The sequence below is a fragment of the Phalacrocorax carbo genome, chromosome 6 (genome assembly GCF_963921805.1).
Source record: "Phalacrocorax carbo chromosome 6, bPhaCar2.1, whole genome shotgun sequence".
Taxonomy (NCBI): Eukaryota; Metazoa; Chordata; class Aves; order Suliformes; family Phalacrocoracidae; genus Phalacrocorax; species Phalacrocorax carbo.
Genome location: NC_087518.1, coordinates 26,724,667 through 26,750,303, shown reverse-complemented (window position 1 = coordinate 26,750,303; position 25,637 = coordinate 26,724,667). Strand labels below are relative to the sequence as shown.

At 39.4% G+C, this 25,637-nt stretch overlaps 3 protein-coding genes across 3 annotated transcripts; all 3 read right to left on the bottom strand.

The window, feature by feature from the left end:
• Positions 1–6,239: 6,239 nt before the first annotated feature.
• Positions 6,240–11,708, bottom strand: LOC104046133 (olfactory receptor 5J3-like). Its single transcript, XM_009506228.2, is given in 4 exon segments — positions 6,240–6,509; positions 10,755–10,811; positions 10,814–11,633; positions 11,635–11,708. Coding segments are annotated over 4 exon segments (1,221 nt in total).
• A 3,104-nt stretch (positions 11,709–14,812) lies between these two features.
• Positions 14,813–18,105, bottom strand: LOC104046134 (olfactory receptor 6Y1). Its single transcript, XM_009506229.2, has 3 exons — positions 17,192–18,105; positions 15,276–15,307; positions 14,813–14,853 (listed from the first exon to the last, which is right to left on the bottom strand). Exons 1-3 carry the CDS (start codon positions 18,103–18,105, stop codon positions 14,813–14,815), a joined length of 987 nt encoding a protein of 328 aa, XP_009504524.2.
• A 3,508-nt stretch (positions 18,106–21,613) lies between these two features.
• On the bottom strand, positions 21,614–22,293 carry LOC104046135 (olfactory receptor 10A5-like). Its single transcript, XM_064455755.1, is given in 2 exon segments — positions 21,614–21,747; positions 21,750–22,293. Coding segments are annotated over 2 exon segments (678 nt in total).
• Positions 22,294–25,637: the final 3,344 nt, after the last annotated feature.

Sequence of the window (25,637 nt, the reverse complement as noted above, 5' to 3'; positions counted from 1 at the left end):
AGGTACAACCACCCTTCACTGAGCTTGCTGTCTGAATTTCTCTGAGTCTATGCCTTTAAAGAAAAGCAAGGGATTTCTACACCAATCAGTAACAAAGGTCACTCAAGCTCCACCTAAACATAAAGTAGTATAAAATGGCCTCAAGAAAGAGGGATGTGAAGGAAGATATTATCACAGACTACTGGGATCAGTCAATGGGCTGAACCTCTCTTCCCCCCTATAGGGACGCCTATTGGGCAAGACTCAAACACTTGGTTATATCAAGTGACTCCACAGGAAATTTAGAGAACAAGCTTGTTATTTTGTATTTCAGTGCTTTATACTTAAATGCACTGTCTGCAAAGCACATGCATCACTGGCAATCCAATAAGAACCTGTATTTTTGTTGCTTCAATAAACTGTACTCTTAGTGAATCTGGCCATGAGTCATTGAGCATGACTAGACTAACAGTGATCATACTGTTAGTGAATTGCCATTATGATAGTTCAGTATATTGAACATGACCAGGCTGACAGTACTGAATTGGGTATGACTCAGAATCTAAGCCCAGCTGCCCCAGCCCCTGGACCACAAGGGGGGTTATTTTCTGGGAAACTTCTTCACCTATTAACACAAGAGGCACTCAGCAGAATTTCTGGCCCCCTTCGGTACACAGACTGCTGTGTCTGTTGAATGCTGTCTCTCAGGGTGATAAGGTTTTCCTTTATATGTGCCTGGAATTTCCTATGTTGCAACTTGTCTGATGCTTCTCATCCTAAGTGTGTACCATTAGGTAGAAGAAGACAGGAAAAAATCAACCCTTCACTTTCCCTTCTTAAAAGGTGAAAAAATCCAGCCTTCAACCTCTTCTTGTACATCACATACTTCAGATCCATAACCACCTTTGTGGCCCTCTAGTAGACTCATTCCAGGATGTCAGTGACTTCCTTGTTCTGGAGGGCCCCAGCCTGGACACAATACTGCAGATAAGGTCTCACAAGTGCAGAGTATAGTGGAAGAATCACTGCAAAGTTGTTTTCTACACATTGGCCCACAGCCTGTCTGGTTATGTGAATTCATTGCTTACATTTGCCCTTACTGAACTTCATTAATTTGCCCTTGTTGAATTCCAGGAGATTCCTGTCGGTTCATCTGTCCATGCTTTCAAGACCCTTTTGGACAGCTGTCATGTTCTCCTGAGCACTGACCTACCTCTCTATTTTGGTATTATGCATGAACTTTTTGAGGGTACACGCTATCCTGTCAACTGGATCAGTGGTAAGGATGTTGACCAGGATTTTCCTAACTGTGGGATGCCAGTGGTCACTGGCCTTCATATGGGCCTTATACCACTGATGATAATGTTTTCAGCCTGACAGTCCAGCCAATTTTCCACCCACCTCATAGTCCATTTATTCAGCCCATGCACCACCAATATGGCTATAAATATAATACAGAGGACCATCTCAAAGGCTACAGTCAAGGAAATAAATATGCACTGTTTTCTGCTTATCCACAAAGACAGTCATGTCCTCATAGAAGGCAATCAGGTTGGTCAGGCATAATTTTTAATTGGATGGTTGATTCCCATCACCCTCCTGCCTTTCATGTGCTTGTAAACAGCTTCTAGGAAAATTTGCTCAATGACTATTGAGTTTAAAGTTGAAAATTAAGATTTGTATCTGGTTTACATATTTGCCTTCCTTATTAATGAAGGAACACATGGATCAAGTGACTGCATTCATTCCTATATCTGAATCAAGTAAGAAAATTAATTCCTCCACAGCAAAAGTCTTTCTTATTCATAACCATACAAAAGGAAGATGGAATCTGTAAGATCAGACTGAACTGTTCTCTGTATTAATGTTTCTTTAAGAGAACCTGAAACACTTTACCACTTTATGCTGGTTTTTGTTGGTTTTATTGTAGGGTTTTTCTTAATTTTCTTCTATTAATTCTTTTCCTCATTTGTAGGTCATTGTCAGTGCTATTGATTCTTTTTCCTCCACTGCTCCCAGAGCCTGGAGACCACCACACACATACTTTAAAAAATAATTACAGGTTTGCTATATCCTGTAATCTTTGAAAAAGGAATATAAATATTAGTGGGTTACAAGAGAGTTGTCTAGAGCTCAGGTCAGAAAAGCTCTTCCTTTCTATCATGTTGCTGTTCTGTGTCACTGATTGAAGTTAATTTAGGATTAGATGGCAGACCAGTATGGGAGACATTGTGGTTGGTGTCTGCTACAGACCACCCCACAAAGAAGTACATGAAGCCTTCATCAGTAAGCTGAAAGAAGCCTGACACTTGCAGGACCTGGTCTTCATGGGGAACTTGACCCCAGTATCTGCCGTTCATATGCTCTACCATAGTCTGGTAGAGCAGTGGACTGAAGATGGTGGTGAAGTGGTCGTAAGACATTGTCACAAGAAGAAAGCATTGAGTAGAAAGAGTCCTCCAAAGAAAAATTGAGTTGGATAACCATTATAGGAAATGTCTTTGTGTTCTGACCAGGACTTTGGGGGCAACACTGCTGGCATAAGACATCTATGAAGGCAATATTACCAAAGAAGTACATAGGTGCAGTGTGGAGTTGTGGATTGCTGACAATGGCTGTGATCACTCCCATATTCCCCACCACAGCTGCAGTATAGATTACCAAGATAAACATGAAAATGAGAACTTGCTTGCAGGGATGGTCCCAGGAAAACAAATTCATTTGGGGAAGTGTAGTTCTCCACAGTGACCAGGTGTACAGCTGAATATCTGGAGAAGAGGAGAACTGAAAGTGTTACAGGCTGAAGGTGACACGCACAACTGTTCTAATTCCAACATAAGTGAGGGTGCAGAGACAAAAATAGATATGGAAAGCTGAGTTGATTACCTTCTAGCCCTGTACATCTGTATTTCTTGGAAAGGAGGACATCTAGAAGTGCTTGCCTAGAGAAACCTTGGGTCAGCAAGGCCCTATACTACCTTTAAACCAAAGTAAAAAAAAGGATTCCTTAGCTGTGGCCCCTTTTCCTCTTAATAAGAGGGTATAGCAAAATCTGCTTCTCTTTTGATCAAAGCATAGTGGAGGGTTTTTTTGAGCAGAATGCACTGTTTGCTCACATTTACCTCCCTTCACATCAAAGAAGGAATTAACTATGCCCAAACATTTTAGCTATCCTGATCACCTAAGAAAAACACCTCCAGGATGTGTTGGGTTTGAACTGGATCATCTCCAGATATCCCTTCCAACTTCAATTTAAAGAGAGGCATTGGAGAGATGGAAAAATAGCTTGTAGAAGCCCACTTGAAAACACTCATTTTACCTTTTAAATAGGTGGAGGAAGCAGTGCGCTAGATCCTTTACTAATGCAAGCTGATTTTTGCTGCTAAAATTGGACATCACAATTCCCTTTGTCTCCTTGGACAGGACAAGGTCCTTCACACTGTCATTACAGGGAAGTGTGGTGGGTTGACCCTGACTGGACAACAGATGTCCACCAAAGCCAGTCTATCAGTTCCTCTCCTCAACTGGACAGGGGGAGAGAATATAACTAAAAGCTCATGGGTTGAGATAAGGACAGAGAGAGATCATTCGCCAATTACCATCACAGGCAAAACAGACTCCACTGGAGAAAATTAATTCAATTCATTGCCAATCAAATAAGAGTAGGATAATGAGAAGTAAAACAATCTTAAAAACACCTTCCCCCAACCCCTCCCTTCTTCCTGGGTTTAACTTTATTCCTGGTTTTCTCTACCTCTTCCCCTACAAAGTCTATATCTGGAAGAGACAAATTCTCTTGTGCTGCAATTTTTTATCAGATTCTAAGTTTAGACAGACAGACCCAAAGAGTGAAAGACAGATATCTAGTTAGAGAATTGGATGAGCTGTGTTTAGGTGTGAGTGAGAGAGAGAGAGATGTAGAGAGATGAATTTTAAACACAGGGAGATGATCCAAGATCATATTTTTACTGCAGTAAAAGCTAATCTAAGGTGATGTCTTTTAAGTGGAGGTTGCACATTAAGCAACCCAGCATAACTAACCTGAGCTTCCAGAATGAGTGAATATGAACTTCCTGAAACTTCCTTTGAGAACATAAATCCCTGATTCAATACAGCTCAAGAATCTACTGAATAATTACCCCAGAAGTTGGATCAAAGCAGTGCTACAAAGCCGTGAATGTTCTGGGGTGGAGCATGGAGACATGGGGTCTTTAGAGCTGATGTCTATCAGAAAGTTCTTTTCAACAGACTGATCTACCATCATCACAGGAGAGAAGCAGGTACATAACTGAGCATGAATTATATGATCTTTTGTAGAAGCCATTTTAGCATAAAATGAATTACCCTCAAGGAGTGCCCATTTCATATTTTAGATAACAAAACAAGACCTCCGTTTCAGATAAGGATGTTCACATTGCAAACCACTCAGACTGGTGAATGCCCCCACTAGCCCCATGTCAATATATATGTCAGACACAAGTCAAGTGACCCAAATAATTGTTCAGTTCCTGTGCTCCCACCTACAGGGTTTATCTTTCCCTTTCACTCTTTCCTTGTCTTCTTTTCTGTCCATTAGAGTGTAATTTCTCAATACGCTGTCTGTCCAGTTACTGAATTGCTTCTTTTTGTGTATTGATTTGCTTGCTTTGTGAAGGGAACAATTCCACTTAAAAATAAATAAACCAAAACAAATAAATATAGAAACATTTCAAGAAATGTTTCCCAGGGATACAATTTTGAGGAATGTCTTGGAGAATTCTGTCTCTGCTTTTAACTGAAAAGGACTCCCAGCTGTGAAAGACTCTACTAAGACAGTATAATAATGAAAAATAAAAATACTAAAAAGTAAGCAGAGACAGCATTCTATTACTCCAACATACATGAGAGAAAGTTAGAACTGTGCAGAATCCATGGAAAATGCCTTAAGCAATTGACTCCAGAGGCATGTCATCCATCCCTTCACTGGGCACACCTATGTGAGAGGAAGGAAAAGGTAAGAACTTAGAATCACAGAATTGTTAAGGTTGGAAAAGACCCTTAAGATCATCGAGTCCAACCACTAGCCTATCACTGCCGAGTCCACCACTAAACCATATCCTCAAGCACCATGTCTACCCTTTTAAATACCTCAACCACCTCCTTGGGCAGCCTGTTCCAATGCCTGACAACCCTTTCAGTGAAAAAGTTTTCCTAATATCCAACCTAAACTTCCCCTGGTGCAGCTTGAGGCCATTTCTTCTCATCCTATTGCTTGTTACTTGGGAGAAGAGACCAACCCCCGCGTCACTGCTACCTCCTTTCAGGTAGTTGTAGAGAGCAATAAGATCTCCCCTCAGCCTCCTCTTCTCCAAACTAAACAACCCCAGCTCCCTCAGCTGCTCCTCGTAAGACTTGTTCTCTAGACCCTTCACCAACTTTGTTGCCCTTCTTTGGACACACTCCAGCACCTCAATGTCCTTCTTGTAGTGAGGGGCCCAAAACTGAACACAGTACTTGAGGTGCGGCCTCACCAGTGCTGAGTACAAGGGCATGATCACTTCCCTACTCCTGCTGGCCACACTATTCCTGATACAAGCCAGGATGATGTTGGCCTTCTTGGCCACCTGGGCACACTGCTGGCTCATGTCCAGGTGGCTGTCAACCAGCACCCCTAGGTCCTTCTCTGCTGGGCAGCTTTCCAGCCACTCTTCCCCAAGACTGTAGCATTGCATGGGGTTGTTGTGACCCAAGTGCAGTACCCGGCACTTAGCCTTGTTGAATCTCATACCGTTGGCTCCGGCTCAACAATCCAGCCTGTCCAGGTCCCTCTGTAGGGCCTTCCTGCCCTCCAGCAGAGCGACACTCCCACTCAGCTTGGTGTCACCTGCAAACTTACTGAGGGTGCACCCAATCCCCTCATCCAGATCATCAATGAAGATATTGAACAGGACCAGCCCCAACACTGAGCCCTGGGGAACACCACTCATGACTGGCCACCAACCAGATTTGACTCCATTCACCACCACTCTCTGGGCTCAGCCATCCAGCCAGTTTTTAACCCAGCGCAGAGTGCACTTATCCAAGCCGTGAGCAGCCAGCTTCTCCAGGAGAATGCTGTGGGAGACAGTGTCAAATGCCTTACTAAAGTCCAAGTATACAATGTCCACAGCCTTCCCCTCATCCACTAAGCAAGTCACCTTATCATAGAAGGAGACCATGTTAGTGAGGCAGGACCTCCCTTTCATAAACCCATGCTGGCTGAGCCCGATCCCCTGGTTGTCCTACATGTGCTGAGTAATGGCATTCAAGATGATCTGCTTCATGACCTTTTCAGGCACCAAGGTCAGGCTGACAGGCCTGTAGTTCCCTGGATCCTCCTTCTGACCCTTCTTGTAGGGGGGCACCACATTCATGAGTTTCCAGTCATCTGTGACCTCCCTGGTTGACCATGACTGCTGATAAATGATGGAGAGCGCTTGGCGAGCTCCTCTGCCAGCTCCCACAGTATCCTTGGGTGGATCTGATCTGGTCCCAGTCTTGGCACTGGGAGTCTAGGGGAAGACAGGATTTTTGCTGAGCAGGTAGTGCAATAGAGTTGTTGCCTAAGCACGTCTTCTCTTTCTTTGGAAATAATTTTCTCTCCATATAATTATTACTGCTGGCCTACTTGAAAAGCTCTAGTATCTACACCTTTGTCCTGTAGCAAGAAGTGTTATTTCTACTACCTGTGCTTGCAACTAAAATGCAAGAATTCCTTGGAGAAATTGACAGTTTGCCTCTGGGGGAGAAAATAGACTTGCTCCTTAAAGATGTTCTCTCAGGGAAGTACCTACACAGGGAACACATGATCATGGTGTCTGCAAAGGCTTGCATTGAAATGCAGGAAGTAAAGGATGAGATTAGGCTGGAGGACTGAAACTGTATCAAAGCTTCAGTCATTCCTGCAGCAATGTAGGATCTGCCTAGCACATCTTACTTTGAGTGGCATGGAAGTCATGAGCAGCCTCGTGTGACGTCCAGAAGGTTATCACAGGTTAAATCCTTCACAAGGACATGGTTCTCTCCTGAGTGCTGCAGCTGCACAGACATCCTTGCTGTGGACTGATAATTGGGGGTGGGTGACTGAGGGGAGGGAATTACATTGGTCTAGCTGACAGAAAGAGATATTTGACAATAAGGTATCTAACTTAACAAATCTAAGGATGGGACTTACTCCAGTCACCTAGGTGTAGGTTTTCAGTCATCTTTCAAGTATCTTGAATATCTTATCAGGTCTCCATCTGTCATTGCATAAAGGTACAAGTCTCCTATCAGTCCTGTTTCAAATCTAACAATGCCATACTGATGTCCCATGTTCCCTAAGGCATGCCAAAGTGAATGTGGCATCTCTGTGTGGAAGCTGTTCTGAGCACCTACCCTGTCAGGTCTAGTCCATACGGTCAGTTGAATGCTGCAAGAAATTTACCAGCCTATAAGCTCTTCTTCAAGGTGAGCTGAATATTTACCTTTACTTCATTGACATAAATTAGATCTCTATTCTTTGAAATTACTCTCTTGATGTTTGTATAGCATGTAGATAACTACATTTCTTTTTTCTTATTTCAGGTGTCTTAATTTTATACCAACTTACTCTCCATTTTTAAAATGTTAGTTTTCTAGATTAAGCTCATAATTGAGCTCCTTTTAACAGACAATGAAAAGGGCAATGATCAAAGGACTTGAGAACCTGTCCTCTGAGGAAAGACTGAAGGAGTTAGGTCTTTTCCCCCTGGAGAAGAGAAGGCTCAGGGTGGACCGCATCACAGTATTTAAAAGGCAACAGAGGATGGAGGCTCTCTCTTCACAAGGAGTCACATGGAGAAGACAAGGGCAATGGACACAAGTGTACTGGGAGAGATTTTATCTTGACATAAGAAATAAATTTGTTTACAGTAAGAACAATCATTCACTGGAACAACCTTCCCAGGGATGTGGTAGAGTCCCCATTGCTGGAGGTTTTCAAGGTGCAGTTGGTCAGGGTGCTAGATAGCTCACCTGAGCTCCCTTTCCCATGAAAGTTTGGACCAGATCTTTCAAGGTCCCTTCCAGCTTGGGCTATTCTATGATTCTAAAAATACCTTCACAGGAGAATTCAACCCATCAGAAAAGCTGACTCTTTAAATTATGTGCTACATATGTATTACTGGCCTTGCATTTGTCTTTTAAATGTTAGTGAAAGCTGTACAGTTACATTAGAAAAGTAACTGTACTAAACTGTACTAAAAAAAAAGAAAAATGAACATAAATCATACACTTCTACTTCAGGCATTTTTAGTAAGTCGTTGAATTTAAAGAGGCTGAAGTTCCCCCTCACTGTTTTGACTGAACTCAGAGCTTTGAAATGGTTTTCTTTTATTCCCTAATTTCTCATATTTTGGTTCCTTCATGACAAAAATATCACTATAATGCATTTGCACAGGAATGGTATCTAAAGGCAAGATGAATCCTGTGCCTACCCCTCCTGGCCTTGGCAAACTCTAGAGTAATATCTGAGTTTTAATTTTCTAAAGAAAGTTCTAAACAGGGGCTATGAGAGTATCTTGAAAGTAAGTTCTGGTCAGCATTATAAGGTTTATATCTTCAGGTTTGATGAAAGAAATGTCCTCTGGAGTCTAGCAACTGTTTCCAGATACTTTTTACAATTAAGTGACTCACTCTTACGAGAAACTGTCTCTCTCCATTCACTGTGGAAAGGGTCCTAATGGTGAGGTGAGATTCATATATAATTTAGATAACTAGAGGTAGAGCAACAGTTTCATGACCACATAGGAGGAACCTGCTTTTGCCAAGCAGGCTTCTGACAGATCAAAAGGTGAAGGCCTTCTGAGTCTTAGTGGAATAATCTGTGAAGTTTCTTTGATACATGACTCCTCTTTTTTAGAGAAGTCTCCCTGGTTCATATAACTGTAATATGCATCAGGTTAAACTTCATCATTTAACTGCACCAAATCCCCTTTAGAAGTTTTAACGGTCCTGTTCTTCTGACATTTCAATATATATATTACTCAGCTAAGATCCTACCTCCTCATCAGCATCCTTCTCCTTCACAGCACTGTGATTTGAAATGGATTAGATACTGTTGAACACTGTTCAGTTTAGACTTACTAGTAAGTATTAGACTTACTATTTAGACTTACTATTTGACTGAGGATGAGCCAAAAATGAGATTCCTGAAAATACCAACTTCATACTTTTGACTGAAGTAGCATTGAGGATTTGTGTGTACAGGCTCTACCTGTATTATTAAATTAAACAACATCAGGAGTGTTTCTGGCACCTAAGTCAAATGGCATGAAATGTGTATACCACTTAAAGTTATTAGCTACCAAAGGTAGTGATAACTAGAAAGGACCCCTGACTGAAGCTTGTCTATAGCAGGGGGAGGCAACTAGCTTGCTATAAAATACTATCATTCAGGTGCAGAGACCTCCGTTGTACCTGAGCATAGATATCTGAAAGTGGAGCTGCATTCCATTCCAATGTCTTAAATACACAGTTTACAGATGTTTTCTGTTGGCTTAGATCCCTTGGAAGGCTAGTGGGCACTGAAGTTACAATAGTGGCCAGTGGAAAATGCTCATAGAAATACCCATGGTACACAGTCTACACAGTGGGATATTCCTCAGGTATTTTCTACATCAATTTACGATGGTTCTGTATGCATGGGAATATAGGCATCAGTATTTGTGCTTATAGTATAGATTCCTTTTATATAAAAAGAAAGAAAGAGGTAACTATGGATTCATTTAGTGACTTGTTTATTTTAAAATGGTGTTATTTCTTTTGAGTAGGAAGTGAACAAATAATTAATTTAAAGAATTACTTTCTCTGAAAGGTCATTTCTGATTTTTAGTCAGCCTGACATTTATCTTATGTTGCAATATAATGAGAACTGAGCCTTCTGGCAGGATAGTGCTTACATGATAACTCACGAGGTCATGTTTCAGAATCTGAATACAAAAGTTTCAAGTTGGTATCTTTTGAAATGTGCATTTTTTTACCAGAATTTTGAACCACTGCAAGCAGATGTAAAGTTGAACTTGAACATATTATCTTCATACTATATCAGATTGTGTTGTTACAAGCTTATCACAGAGAAATAGCTCCTGTTACAAACACTCATGCAAGCATGCACATAAACACACAGAACCAGAATTCACCTATATATTACTTTTTTGTTGTTGTTGTTAGAGAGAACTTCAGACACAAAATTTCAGTTGCCCATCAATGCTTGATGGTTGGAACCCAAATTTCAGTGGTTCCACTCATTTCTAAGAGAAGTGATTAAAAGCAAAATTGATAAAAATAGTTCAAAAAGTTAGGAGTCCAGGACAAATAAATCATTCAGTTCACTCTTGATCGACCTAATTTATCTTTGGATGTTTACAGTGAGAATGTCTCCACCTGAACTGGCTGTGTTCCAGTGCATAAAATAAGGCACTGCCAAAGTCCGAGTTTTATGTCCCATTTTAGATATCTAATACACAGTTTGATTAATTATGGCTTTAAAATGCTCGTGCCTTTTGAATGGTTATAAAAGGACTATATTGCAGCTCAGAGGGATTGTAAATGTCCAAATCTGGTTAAATGAATCCACACCACCATCTGATCTAATTTTCCTAGATTTCTTTTATACGTCCTGCTTTCATCCATTACACTGACCATCTATAATCACAAAGGACTCTTGAAAGCAAGCCCTGATGTCCCTTGATGTCCCTTGTTCTACATTCTAAGTATCTGTCTGTAGCAAATTGGACACTCTGGTCATTCTCATCCTTAGTAAAGGTACTAAAAAAGCCTATCCTTTTTAACTGGTTTTTTTCAGAAACCCTTTTACTTGTTTTGGAGGGTATAGATGAAAGATGAAAGGGTTTAGCATAGGAATAATAATAATATAGAGGATAGAGATGGTATGGTTTTTGTCAGGTGAAGTTGTGGCCCCAGGCTGAGCATACGTGAAGAAAACAGTCCCAAAGAACAAGCTGATGGTCAGCATGTGAGAAGAGCAAGTGAAGGCCTTGCGCCTGCTCTCAGCTGAAAGCATTTGGACAATAGTGGTAAATATATAAGCGTAGGAGATAAAAACCACAAAGGCAGTGCCCACAATAATTGATCCACATAGAGACAGCATTACTGTTTCATTGGCAAGTGTGTCTGAGCAGGAGGCATGCATCACTGCAGGAACATCACAGAAGTAGTAGTTTATTTCTTTGGGCCCAAAAAAGGACAAACTGAATGTAAAGCCTGTCTGGGTGGTGCAATTGATGCAGCCTGACAGATAAGAACCCACCACCATGAAAACACAAAATCTTTTATTCATTATGACTTTGTACAGCAGTGGATTGCAGATGGCAATGAAGCAATCATAAGCCATCACAGCAAGGAAGAAGGCTTCTGTTGTGCCAAAGAGAGAGAAGAACATCTGAGATGAACAGCCATTGTAGGAAAATATACTTCTGCGCAGTGACAATGTCAGTGCTGCTTTAGGAGTGATGATAGAGGAATAGCAGATGTCCAAGAATGACAAATTCTCTAAGAAAAAGTACATGGGAGTGTGCAGCTTGGAGTCCATTCTAACGGTGAGGATCGTGCAAGCATTTCCTACCACAGTGACAGCACAGATTGTTGAGAACAGAGAGAAGGGGTTGAGATCCTGGATGAGATTTGAACCCAACCAAAATGAAGTCAGTTACCTTGGTGTGGTTTTCCATGTTTCCTTAGAGATGGTGTTCAAATAAGAAATTAGGATGCAGTGGACTTCAGACAGTTGCCTGGAGAAGCAATTAGAAGAATAAGATATATGAAATATAAGAAATATGAAAAAGAGACAGATGGAAAGCAATGGCAAATGGATTCATCTATCGTATCTGAACATTTTTCTAATGTATTCATTTGCAGATGAATCAATTACCCTGTTATACTCTCTTCAGTGTAAAGAAATAATCTGCATGCAGCTCATCCAATCTAGTTTAAAGGCCACTTTACAATCAATCAAGAAACAAGCATTTCATTCTAAAGTTAGTCTAAACAACTATTTCAGACATAACTGGGCAGAAAAATCTCACCCTAACATTGCAGTTAACCCACAAAAGACTGCCCACTCCTCAACAAAAGAACAGTTTAATATGCTTCTTTAATTGATGCAAAACAATTTAAAAGTATTTGAGCCAAGAAACGCATGAAAAACAAAGTGTGGAAATTGCAAAAAAAGAAAAAAAAGCCTGTTATTATTTCTCCTTTATGGGAGAAACAGAGTTTTTTTCTTTTTTAAAAGTACTTGAATCAAAACCCTCAAATATTGAGATTTTCTCTATTAAAATGTTACTTCACACAGGATGTTCAGAATAATATTAATTTATAGAAATTTTCAAGTGACTCCTTTTCAGTTATGTTTAGTAATTTTGTTTTCATAAGTTAGGTGTCCTCTCACCTAGGCTTGGATATATACAGTGAGTTGATGCTTATATTAGAACTAATAATTTAGATTACCTTTATATGTAGTGGGTAGAAATAAACACTCTCACTTTAGAATATTTACCACAGAAGGTAAGAATCATGTTCTAGGATTTTCTGTTTCTCTCCATTGACCAAAGGGAAGTCCAGCTCAGTCACAGATATCTATTCTGTATGTATAAACATGTATATAGATGTACAAAGCTGAATGATATGAATCCCCATCCAGTTACTGTTTTGGTTTTTTTTTTTCTCTGTTGTCATTTCAATTAGATACCTTATCATAACTCTTATGTACCTAATCTTTTTAAAACACTGGATTAATTTTTGATACATTATGTCAGCCGCCTTGTTATAATCCTTGAAAAGCACTCTCAGCTCTGGGTACCCTCAAAAGCCCTATTTACTACTTCTCTGGGGTTTTTTTTGTTCATGTATCTTAGAAAAGGAAGTAGCTTTGGAGAAAGAACTCTTTGCATAACGTTGCTCATCAAATATTTTGGGTAGTTTCTTTTCGGATTTTTGTGTACAGAGAACCTAAGATTAGACGGTCAAGGTTAAGCATCCAGTCTAAGCCTATTGTCTATACCCTTTTGTACTGTTAAATTTTCCTCTATTGTCAAAAGAAAGAAATAATTGCATCCACACTGTGATTCTTCCAGTCCTTACATACCTGTTTAAAACATGGGGGGAAAACGGTCCCTTAGAGGTATCTATCTTTATTAGAAAAGGAATCAAGATAGCAAGAAAATCAGAAGAAAAAAGAGATACCTTTATCCATAATAATATAAAGGAAAATGTCAAAATTGTATGTCAGTATGGTCAACCATTTCATGAATGTGTAGTCTGGCCTGACCTAATTGTCCTTTGTTTTAAACCTTTATTTTTATTCTGGTTTTATATGTAACCATCAACGACTTAAATGTAACTTATGAAAAAAGTTCATAATAATAAAACATACTTTCAATTGAAAGGTATCCTATATCCTATTAAAAATAATTTTGTTGAAATAACAATTACTACTGCTTTAAGTAAAGAGCTTTTTTAAACAAGCTAACGAAACCTAAGGTAAGAATGAAGCTGCTGGAGATGCTTTTATAGCGACTTTAGGAAGATTTTTAATTCACCTGAGATCTGAAGAAGTTTCTGGAATTGTCTGTCTCATTGTTGATCAAACAGGAAGTCTAGGATGACTAATGTAGATCCATTAAATACTGGCTTATCGTTAATGGAATTACTTTCCAGAAGAACTAACTGCATTCATAAACTCTGTTTAAGTGCTATGGAAGCAGAATAAAGACACAACTATTTTTAATCCAGATCTACCATTAAACTTAGCAAAGCAAAGCTCAGACTTCACAAACCACTATACACATACCTTCTAATATCATGATTAAAACCATGTCTGTTTTTTGGAATTCAGATTTCTTGAACATATTTCCAAAAACATAGAGCATTTTTTCTACTCAACTGATTTCTCTTTAGTCTCTTGGCAATAGATAGATCACTGGCCTTTCTTTTTGCTGGTTGCGAGGGCATTCTTCTTAGTATGTTGCTCATATATACCTTAATAGGTTTGCATAAAACAACTAGGGATGCAGCTTCTAGAGTCTTAGATCCTCACAGCAGACATCTGACCTCAAATGAGATGTTTTTCCCTTGTGCCATTTGTCTTTGCGTGCAAAAGAAGAGAAACCAAGAAGAAAACCCAAACAATAAAGTGTAATGCTGCTTCTGTATGTCTTTTATCCCTACTTTTTTTACTGTTTCTTACACAGAACTCTTCCTGCCCCTTTTAGATTTCTTTCCAATGAGCAAAACACTGTGGACCCAACTAAAACCCAATTAGCCATTATAATCTGCTTCCTTCCAGAATACCAAAATAGAACAAACACCAGTGCCTTTTTCCCAACAAGTGTGCTTCCCTTCCCTAAACAAAAACAAGTTTTCACTAAATGTGTTCTCTTCTCTGACTGGCAGAGAGACAGTTACACACCTCCTAAAACTTAGACATGTGATTCAGATGGCTGAAAATGAGGGTCCAGCCTCTAAGAGAAAACTGGCCTGGATTCCAGCAAACACTCCAGAATGAAAAAAGCATCTCACAGCTCCTATGTGAGATCTCAGACACCCTAGGACATGCGATTGTTTTTCAACAAGCAAACTTGCATTATTTTCAGCACAGGAACATCACATTTAGTTACAGTAGACTATAATAAATTCTATTTGTTTTGAAGGGTGGTCTTAAATCTACATGCAATAGTTACCTTCCTTCTTGATATAAAAGCTTCCCAAATATTGTGACTCATGAGCGATCAATATGTTCTACAACCAGCCTATTTTACTTTTGCATATGTTCTTATCAGCTCTCAGAGGCAAATGATGAGAGAGTTGGTAAGGTTCCTAAGAGCTATAGTTGGACTCCTGGTCTTGTTTACATTAGTTGTGGGAGGTGATTTTTTTACAATACTCTAAAGGCACCTAACCTTGAATTTTAAAAAGTGTTCACTAGGAAAGCTTCCAGGAATAAACTTTTAGATGCAAGACAGAACTTGCATTCTCAGAAGGTTTGTGTTTCTGTAATACTTGGCTGTGTTCTGTCCTTCCCTAAGTACACTTAAGGACCCATGTTGACTAGGTAATCAATTATTTGTTTCATATTGTCTAACTACATCATTATTAGTGGATATAAAAAAAACAAAAATTGGGTGATAATCTTCTTCACAGTGTATTTGAAGGATTTTCTTGACATAGTTTCAAAGCAATCACCTTCACATCAGTGCTTTAAAACCAAGTTATACACCTTGCAAAATCTATTATTTCACTGGAAAGCTCACTAAGGAGTACTGAAATGCTATGGTTTTCACCTTATATATGAAAAACTGAAATAAGGGGAGAAATAGATTAGGTGATGTTTGGTGTAGAAATGCTTTATTTTAATATACTGTAATAAGGATAAAAGTGGGCTTGATACTGTACTGATTTTGCCTGAGATAGATAGAGTTAAATTTCTTCATAGTAGCTTGTATGGGGCTATACTTTGGATTTGTGATGAAAATAGTGTTGATAATACACCAATGTTTTAGTTATTGCTGAACAGTGCTTGCACAGCATCAATGTCTTTTCTGCTTCTCACACTGCCCCTGCACTTAGTAGGCTGGGAGTGGGCAAGAAGTTGGGAGGGGACACAGCTGGGACAGCTGACTCCAACTGACCTAAGTTTTGGAGGAATCTGTGCTTATATATCTAATTATCTCTTTGGCTCTTGATATGAAATGTAAAACTAAAGATCTACTGGATTTGTTTGTTTGGCACCTTTCCCATGCCATGGTTCATAATGTGTATTCATATTGTATCAATTACCTATTTCTCATAGCAGATTTTCTGCTAATATCTGGAATACAGCCAGGACCTTACATTTCTAATGATAGCTTCCCAGTATGGTTAACCTGAAGCCGTTCTTGACACGTCTCCTTAAAACTGTGCTCAAGACCTCAAAAAATCTTGTATGGATCAGTTGTATCCATGGCAATGATATACACAGACCAAGTTCTTCCAGCAGATATCTTAAGGCTTCCTCCCTGGAAAGCTAGATGTTTCATTAACTGCAAAATCTGAAAAGGCTGTTTGCTTATACAGAGAATAGAATATCAGAAACTATAGTCTCAATTATAACTCAAACCAATATTTAACACGTAGATGTGCACTCAGCTGATAGCTTTTATCTTTTTTACATGTTTGTTACAGAGTATTAAACATCTTGAATCACTGTGATATTCTGAGCATGGAGTAGGTTTCTTACAGGTACCTTTTACCTAGAGAGACTTCTAACTGATACTCAGATTTTTCTCACAGATAATCAGTACTTAACTCAGATGCATCAGCTGTGTCTCTAGACCCCTTCATATTCAATGGGAAGACTTGGACTGCAGTTTGTGAGTCAGAGTTTAGGGCCACAATTCCTGCTGGAATACTGTTGGTTCCAAGGCTCATGCAGCCTGAAGGAAATATTGAAGTGATCTATCCTGCCAATTGTGTCTAAATTTCTTCTTGGAGTGAATTATTTGGTGTGCCTTGGGTACAATAAGGTTATTCAGGGTACCAGAGCCCTGGTGTGAACCAGAGGCTAAATCCAAATGACACTGTAATTATACCACAGCATGAGGTACTCGCATTATACTCCCTCTATTGCTATATTAGAAAAGTTATCTCCTTCAGTGGATGTTTCATTTTTTCCTAAATCAGGAATCTAAGAAAGTTAAGATTACTCATCCATTTCCACTGCCTATTTCTTTCCAGGGACAGCAACAGACTCTCAGGGTAAACAAATCAGATGTAAATATCTACATCTTACATGCCTTTTACAATCCTACCCAGTGTTTTCTGGACCTAGTAATCTATATGGGAAAAACAAAATCTGGAGTTCAGTTTCAAGCATTGCCAAACCTTCTCTTTAAAACTGAAGCAGTCATTCAGCTGAAGACTTCTAAGAAAAGTAGGTGGCATAGAATTGTAGCAGAAAACAAACAAGCAAAAAAACCCTCCCAACACAAAACCATAGTATATACATAGATCAAACTTAGATCAAGGTTTAGTTCAATAAATATGGTTACCAGGTGCATGAATAGGAAAGTTTCACTTCGGCATAGATTAAAGTCTGCACCTCTTGACTTTAGTTCATCAGCACTGCAGATTGATCTTCATGAACAAAGCCCCTTCTTAGGTGTGTCTTGTGCAAGTAAAGGTCTTCCTCAGGGCAAACCTGACTTCTTTGTTTCTAAGACAATATATAAGAGGATTCAGAAGTGGCACAACTACCGTGTACAAGACTGATACCAACTTGTTAGCACTGTAGGTATACATGACCTTAGGGTGGGCATAAGTGAAAAGAGTGGTGCCGTAGAACAATATCACTACAGTCAAGTGGGAGCTGCAGGTGGAAAAGGCCTTTTGCCTCCCCTGAGAAGAAGGGATCTTCAGCATGGTGAATATGATGCAAATATAAGAGGTGACCACAGTACACAGAGGCACCATGATGACAATCAGAGCCAAGATGAAGTCCACTAGCTCAGCTGAAGAGGAATCGCTGCAGGAGATATTCAGTAGGGGTGATATATCACAGAAATAGTGATTGATTTTGTCTACATCACAGAATGAGAGCTGGGCTATAAAGGTCAGCTTGATTGAAGAAGTGATCAAACCACACATCCAACAGCCAGCTGTCAGTTGAGCACAGAACTGATGATTCATGATGAGTGAATACTGGAGAGGTTTGCATATGGCCAAGAAACGGTCATAGGCCATAACTGCTAACAGAATGTACTCAGTACAAATAAAAGTCACAAAGAAATACAACTGTGTCATGCACCCCTGGAATGAGATATGCTTGTCTTGAGAGAGGAAATCTATGAGCATCTTTGGCTCAATAACAGAAACATACCAGATCTCTAAGACAGACAGATTTCCTAGGAAGAAATACATGGGTTTTTGCAGAGCGTGGTTATTTCGGATGATGAGAATGATAAGGAAGTTTTCCAACACAGTTAATAAATAAGCCAGAAGTAAAGCAGAGAAGAGGAGCAGTTGCAGTTCAGCAGTGGTGGGAAAACCCAGGAAAATGAAATACATGACATTGGTTTCATTCCTCCCACCCATTCTGTAGCAGAAAAATGAACCTTAGCAACCTGCAATAAATTAATACAATGAAACCTAACCAGACAGGCTTAAATTCATAGCAATATGTTACACCATCACTTAAGATACTGTAAAAGTTCAGGTTCTTTGTTGCTGGGTTTCTAGAAATTAATTGTGTGAAATTAATCTACTCAATTAAAAATTTTTCACTGCCAAAATGGAAGCTTGCTTTTTCCTTTGTATTTCGTGTGATAAATAGGCACTACCAGGCCTATCTCATCTAAGACACGGGCCTAAAATAAGCCAGATGAATCATGCTGTCATATTGTCCATCCAGTATAAAGAAATGTTAAGTTATGAGCTTATAGAAAGACATTTACATTGCTGATGTTTTAGTTTCTACATCTATAAATTCCTAAAGTTATAGCATGTATATCACATGAACTGTGAGGGAAATGCAAAGTACCAGAAGAATATATAAAATTTCATTTAAAAAACCTCCAAACACATCTAAAAGACCCCATTAGAGGTTTCTATGGCTAGCTTTTAAGACACTTATATTTACATAAAGGTTATTGAGATTCAAAGGTACACATAGTATCCCAAGTACAGCATAATTACAAGCTAATGATGGTTATGGGTCTGGTTTGTTTGTAGCTAACTCAGATAGATCCTTCAAAAATAAGAATGTCTCAGCCTGTGCTATTAAAAACAAAACTGTTCTCAACCTTTTGCAGTGGGAATTCAGAGTGGAATTGACCGCCTTAGTTGATCGTAGAGAATATCATCGATAAGGAAGAGGTGAAGTGTAGACTGTTGTGTCAGTTGCAAGATTTATACCAACACAGATAAATCAGCCACTTTATTTACCTTCAGCGTCTCGTGAGATTTAACCTAGAAATTATAGATAGCCTCCCAATGGAAGCAATCACAGAAAGAAGGGTGATGCTATTGTTTCCTTTGTGATTCCATTCAGAGTAGAACTAAGAAACTCTGAAAATGTCTAAGATGTCACTGAAATACAGAATCACAGAATCATAGAATGCTAGGGATTGGAAGGGACCTCTGGAGATCATGTTGTCCCACACCCCTGCTTCAGCAGGTACACCTACAACAGGGGGCACAGGACCACGTCCAGGTAGGTTTTGAATATTTCCAGAGAAAACGACTCCACAACCTCTCTGGGCTGCCTGTTCCACTGCTCTGTCACCCTCACAGTAAAGAAGATTTTTCTCATGTTAAAGTGGAACTTCCTGTCTTCCAGCTTGTGCCTGTTGCCCCTTGTCCTTTCATTGGGCACTATTGAAAAGAGCCTAGTCCCATCATCCTGACACTCACCCTTTAGATATTTATAGGTATTGATGAAATCCCCCCTCAGTCTTCTATTCTCCGGGCTGAACAAACCCAGGTCTTTCAGCCTTTCCTCAAAAGGGAGATGCTCCAGTCCCCAATCATCTTGGTACCTCTCCGCTGGACTCTCTCCAGTAGTTCCCTGTCCTTCTTAAACTGGGGTGCTGTGCTGGGTTTGACTGAGAAAGAGTTAATTCTCTTCACAGTAGCACCTATAGAAGTCAGGCACCTTTCCAGTTTCCCATGCTCTGCCTCATGGGCAAGAGGCCAGGAGGGACGGGGCCACAGCCAAGACAGCTGACCCAAACTGGCCAGTGAGATGTTCATTTCATACCATATGATGCAATGACCAGTATATTAACCGGGCCAGCTGGTGTGTGGGGAGGTGCTTGTGGCTTGGGGATTGGTGGTGTCAGGTCAGTGGGCTGTGAGCTGCTGTGTCATGTGTGGTTTGTTTTCACTGTTCATTCCCTCTTCCCCTCAGCTCTGGGCTTCGCCTCTCTTGTTGTTTTACTTTTCATTTCATTATTATTGTTATTGTTTTATTTTAATTATTAAACTGTTCTTATCTCAACCCACGAGCGTTACCCTTCTGATTCTCTTCCCCATCCTGCCAGTGGGGGAGTGAGCGAGCGACTGTGTGTGGCGGAGTTGCTGGCTAAACCACAGCTGTTTCTTTTGGCACCCAATGTGGGGCCCAGAGGGTTGGAGATAATAATAGCTGCTGGTCACAGCACCATGTTTCTGCAGTACGTGTTAAAGATTGGTGTTGGTTTGTTTAGTCTGCTGTGTTCTGCTGTGATTAGTGATGTTTTGCCTAAGAGATTTGTTATGCAAAGACTGGTTTTCAGCTTTATCTGGTATTTGGGGTTTTTGCTGGAACTGTTACTGTACTTTGGATACCACCTTGTTGAGGCAATTAGCAATTATACCTCCTCCTCTGAGAGGTTTTTTATGGAGGAAATACAAATGGCACCTTAACTACCATCTTATATAATGTCTCCACCTTTATTACAACAACCTTTTTCTATCTTGAACATCCTTGGGTGGTTAAGGTGCACTTACTGTTAGTTCTGGGGCATGTTGTTTTGGTTTTGACTAAGGTGAGAAAGTAACTTAAGAGTATCACCCAGATATCTGCCCAAAGGCTTGATAGTTATGAGTAGCAGGGCATGTGGGACAGTATGGGCATATACCTAGGGCAGTGGGCACCCCCAGTGTTTTGGAGCTTTACCCCTGCGAAAGTGCAGAATCATGAAAAACTAGTAGAATATTTGGAGAAAGTATGTTGTTACGCTGGGAACTCCAGAAAGACACAGATAACTGCAACATGCTGGGGCCTGGCCCATGCATACCGAGCCCTGCTCAACAGTATTCAGTGCTCCCAAGGGGAAGAGAAGGTCTCTGGATTGAAAGGCAAAGTGACTGGCACTGCAGCCACACAAACCTCCAGGACAAGCACTGTGGCTGCTCAAACCCCCATGAAAATTACTGGAGCTGACTCAGTGAAAATTTCTAATTTAAAAAAACCTAAATATTTATATTCATATATCTTATTTTTGTCTTCAAAAATTTAAAAAGAGATAATAATATTGGAAAAGCAGTAGAAAAGGTTTCACTAATAAGCGATTAAAAAAATTTTATTTATTATGTGAAAACTGATAGATCTACACTAATTTCATATATCTCCATTTAGGTTCTATATTTGGATTGTTATCTATTTTGTTGTATGACTTATTCTAGAGATATAATTTATAATTATTGAAATCACTTTCTAGTTCCAGGCTGAACACTGTATTATTTTATATATATGTATCTATTGCTATTGATCTATTGATTTGCTATAATAATAGATAAGACAGATACCTCACATGTAGACATTTACTTTTTGATGTCTCTGTCTGGAGCTGAATGACAATAGTAAAGTTAGGTAAGATAAATTTTCTTCTAGACTCTTTTTACATTAAATGGAGGTAAGCAGAAACTTCTGGAATGTGATACATATCACACTGGGAAACAGTCCCGAAACAGGTCACATGATATTTTCTTTGGAACACCTGGGATTTTTTCTTTGTTGAAAGGAATGGATACAAAGACTTTACAGAAACTTTGTCCGTGTGTACATTTGATATCTGTATTTATCCCATGAATCCCACTCTCTGTGTTTTCAGTAAGAAATTTACCTTTTCCTCACCTTCCTTGTCATTGTACTTAAAATCCTTTTCATATCCTTCTTTCTCAAGCTGTAAATAATGGGATTTAACATGGGAGTTATGGTTGTGTACGATAAAGCCAGCACTTTTTTAGCATCCTGTACAGCATCACCACTAGGAGATAGGAAGAACAGGTGTAGAAGGTCTTGTATCTCCCCTTTGCAGAGGGCATGGTCAAAATCCTGGAGATTATGAAGATGTAGGAGAGGAGGATGAGAGAAAATGGTGTAAAAATGACCAATACTGCAGTTGTTGTACCCTGAATTTCATACAGAGATATTTCAGTGCACAGAAGTGTAAGTGGTGAGGTATCGCAGAAGAAATAGTTAATCTTGTTAGACCCACATAATGGCAATTTGAATAGCCAAGCAGTTTGCACCACTGACACAACATTACCAGTGAGGAAAGACAGCAGCACTAGGGAAAGACAAACCCTTCTGTTCATCATAATTGTGTGTCTCAGGGGATTGCAAATGGCCATGTAACGGTCATAGGCCATGGCAACAAGAAGATAGCACTTGGCAGCTGCTAGAAAAATCAGGAAGTACAGCTGGGCAGCACAACCTATGTAGGAAATGCTCTTGTCCTGTGACAGAAAATTCACTAAAATCTTGGGTACAATGACTGAAGTAGTACAAATATCCATGAAGGAGAGGACCCTGAGAAAAAAAGTACATGGATGTATAAAAGAATAGATGAACTGTGACAATGATAAGGCTGTTCCCAATGATAGTAATGGTGTAGATAATGAGAAACATGTAGAAAAACAAGATCTGCAGCTCAGTATGTCTGAAAAAGCCCAGGAGAATGAATGTGGTCCCTGTTGTGCCGTTGTTTCTACCAAATTTTTCTGTTTGGTTCATCTGGAAAGACTTCAAAAGGACAGAAGGTAGGAACCAAATCGTGATCACTCCAAGAAACAAAGTCATAAACTTTATAGAATTTTTCACATTGTGTACTTCAGTACTGTACCTAGTACTTCAAGCTCCATAAAGGACAGCAATTTCAGAAGGTTAAACCTGTGAGAGATTAATTGTGCCTCTGATGCACAGACTATGGACAGCTGAAAACTACCTAATATTACCCATGGAGTGAAGGTCTGAGTTTAGTGCATCTAAGTTTGGATACCTAAGTCCTGAGAGATCAGGGAAATGAAAATAGTGGTAGATAGCAGTCTTCAATTTTTATATAAATCTGAATTCTTGAAATGTTTTACTGAAATCAACAGATGGAGAAAAACATTATCCCAAATTAGTTTCAAAAGTAAATTTCAAAAGTTTCTGACTATTGCTCCAAATAACAAGAAAAGAAAACATGAAATCAATAACTTTCCAGTTAAAAAGATACAGAATGGGAATTCTCATTTAACAGTAAAAGAAAAAGGAAGCACTTTGATAAAAACTTGTCCAAAAAATAGACAATTAAATGTCCTGCAGTAAACATCAGAGGTTAAGTATGAGAAAACACAATGTAATAAATAAATAAATAGAAAGAAAGAAAGAAAGGAAAAGAACAGAGCAAAGAAATACGTGTATTTCTTTTTTCTTTTTTACTCTTTGAAAAGAGACTTACTCTCAGGAGTACTAAAAATAATGGAAGTAGAATTATGTGTAACTTAAAGGTCTCTGGTTTTGCTTTTAGTTTTGTTTGGTTTTGGTTCTTTCAATTTTTTTTCTTTTTCTCCTTAAAATATTGATAAAGATTTTGGCCTTTTTCACATGAACTGAAGATCTGTGAAGAGAGATCTCAGTAATTGTCATGGAGCTGCTTGTAAAATCACATACCATTCTCAGGAAACAAATGGGATTTAATAATAAAAGAATAATAATTTAAATATTAGTAAAAATGTATGAAGATATTAAATTTTTTTAAATTAATATGAAGCATAGGAAATATATAGGAACTGTCTTTGAGAATTATAGAAGTGGAAGAAGGTCTTAGATGGCTGTGAATTTTTTTGTTGGAAGATACAGAGGAAAAAAAAAAGATATGGTATCAGGGAGGAACTCCAGCCTAATAACATAGAGATTTGTGCCACCAGAACCTTTTCTTCTTTGCTTGTTGTTAGCTGGAAGAAGAAGAAAACAAAGAGAATGTAGCTCTGTACCTTACTGAGGAAGTGCCTAGATTGTCCCTAATGATGTAAGTCCAACATCTTTGAAATGGCTGTCAAACTCTATGCTGACTTCAACCATACAGCCAAATCTGGGCGATGAGGGTCAAGAAGGGAATTCACATAACTGAAGCAAGATTTCTGCAGTGTAGAGGTCTACATAAGAGCCAAACATCACAGGCAACCTTAGTTGCCAATGGATGATGTACCCAACTTCTTTTGAGTTTTTATCTTTAAATATGATTGTTGCGTTAATGGCAGGAGCCTGAGGAGTGGCTAGGGAGAGACCCTACCGTTGAGTCACGAGGTTCAGACAGGACCCTGTTGCTTTCTAAATTCCTTCTCCGAGAGGAGTCTAGGTGCGGTTAAGCCCAGTCTTAGTTTCAGACTTGGTCAACGGTTTATTTTCTAAGGATTGTAGAAGTAACCACTCATCAGAGTATTTGTTGCTAGTAACTAATTTGGCAGATGCCCAATTTAACGTTATAAGGCTGGTTGCATTCAGTGATGAACTATCACAGCTAGATTAATGAATAGTGCAATTTATTAAAGCAACAGATACGCAGGTTCTTTGGATTACCAGTGATAAGATTGCTAGTTACAAGACACACATAAATACCAGAGATATAAATACACTACAAGCATGTATGCTAAACAAATATGAGGCAACTCTATGCACTGGAGATTTACAGGATGCCTCCAATGCCTTAGAGATTTACGCAAAAAAATTATGAAGCAACTCTAATATGAAGCAAAGCAACTCTTAATACGTTAGAGATTTAAAGTGACTCTATAGAGGTTTCCAATCTTACCCAAAGGCATCCCAATGAGGGTGAAGAGAGGTTCAGCCCATTGACTGGTCCCAGAAGTCAGAGTTCTTTATCTTTCAGCTTGAGTGACTCTAGTCATACATACCTTTATTATGACTGGTGTAAAATTTCATTGCTTTGCTTTTAAAGGTGTAGGCTAGAAAAATTCAAAGCACATGCCAGTGAGGGGTGGTCGCACCTTAGAGGAAGGTAACTTTTGGGATGGAGGTGTGTTTTGGTAATTTCTAAGTCACTTCCAGCGATTATTCCACAACGATGAATGACATACTAAAAATCTGTAGTGTCCTCCTACAAAGGAGACTGTACTGACCACATAGGAGATGTCTATGGATAAGCTCTGCTCCACACTAAGTATTAAAAGTCAAGTAAGAAATTTGTGTACCATCCATCCAGAATGTCTTCAGTTTTGAAAGGTGAACTCACAAACCTTATTATCCTTTCTGGCAATACTAGAGAACTCAGAAGGGATGATATCCAGACAAATTTTAATATCTGTAAAGGAATAGACTATTACTAATTTTACATCACAGAAATCTCATGTATTGGGCAATTAATCAATTACGTTATGCTCAGATGAGTTTTGGGCCCCTCACTACAAGAAGGACATCGAGGTGCTGGAGTGTGTCCAAAGAAGGGCAACAAAGTTGGTGAAGGGTCTAGAGAACAAGTCTTATGAGGAGCGGCTGAGGGAGCTGGGGTTGTTTAGTTTGGAGAAGAGGAGGCTGAGGGGAGACCTTATTGCTCTCTACAACTACCTGAAAGGAGGTAGTAGCGAGGCGGGGGTTGGTCTCTTCTCCCAAGTAACAAGCAATAGGATGAGAGGAAAAGGCCTCAAGCTGCACCAGGGGAAGTTTAGGTTGGATATTAGGAAAACTTTTTCACTGAAAGGGTTGTCAGGCATTGGAACAGGCTGCCCAAGGAGGTGGTTGAGTCTCCATCCTTGGAGGTATTTAAAAGGGTAGACATGGTGCTTGAGGATATGGTTTAGTGGTGGACTTGGCAGTGATAAGTTGGCAGTTATACTCAATGATCTTAAGGGTCTTTTCC

Excerpts from the sequence above, each read along its gene's own strand:
- LOC104046134 (XM_009506229.2), bottom strand. The coding sequence starts at position 18,105 with ATGGGTGGGAGGAATGAAACCAATGTCATGTATTTCATTTTCCTGGGT. Across the intron at positions 15,308-17,191 it reads TTTGCCCTGAGGAAGACCTT|TAGCATTTCAGTACTCCTTA; the intron begins TACTTGCACAAG and ends AGGTGAAAACCA. Across the intron at positions 14,854-15,275 it reads ACTCCTTAGTGAGCTTTCCA|GAACCTTACCAACTCTCTCA; the intron begins GTGAAATAATAG and ends TATAGCTCTTAG.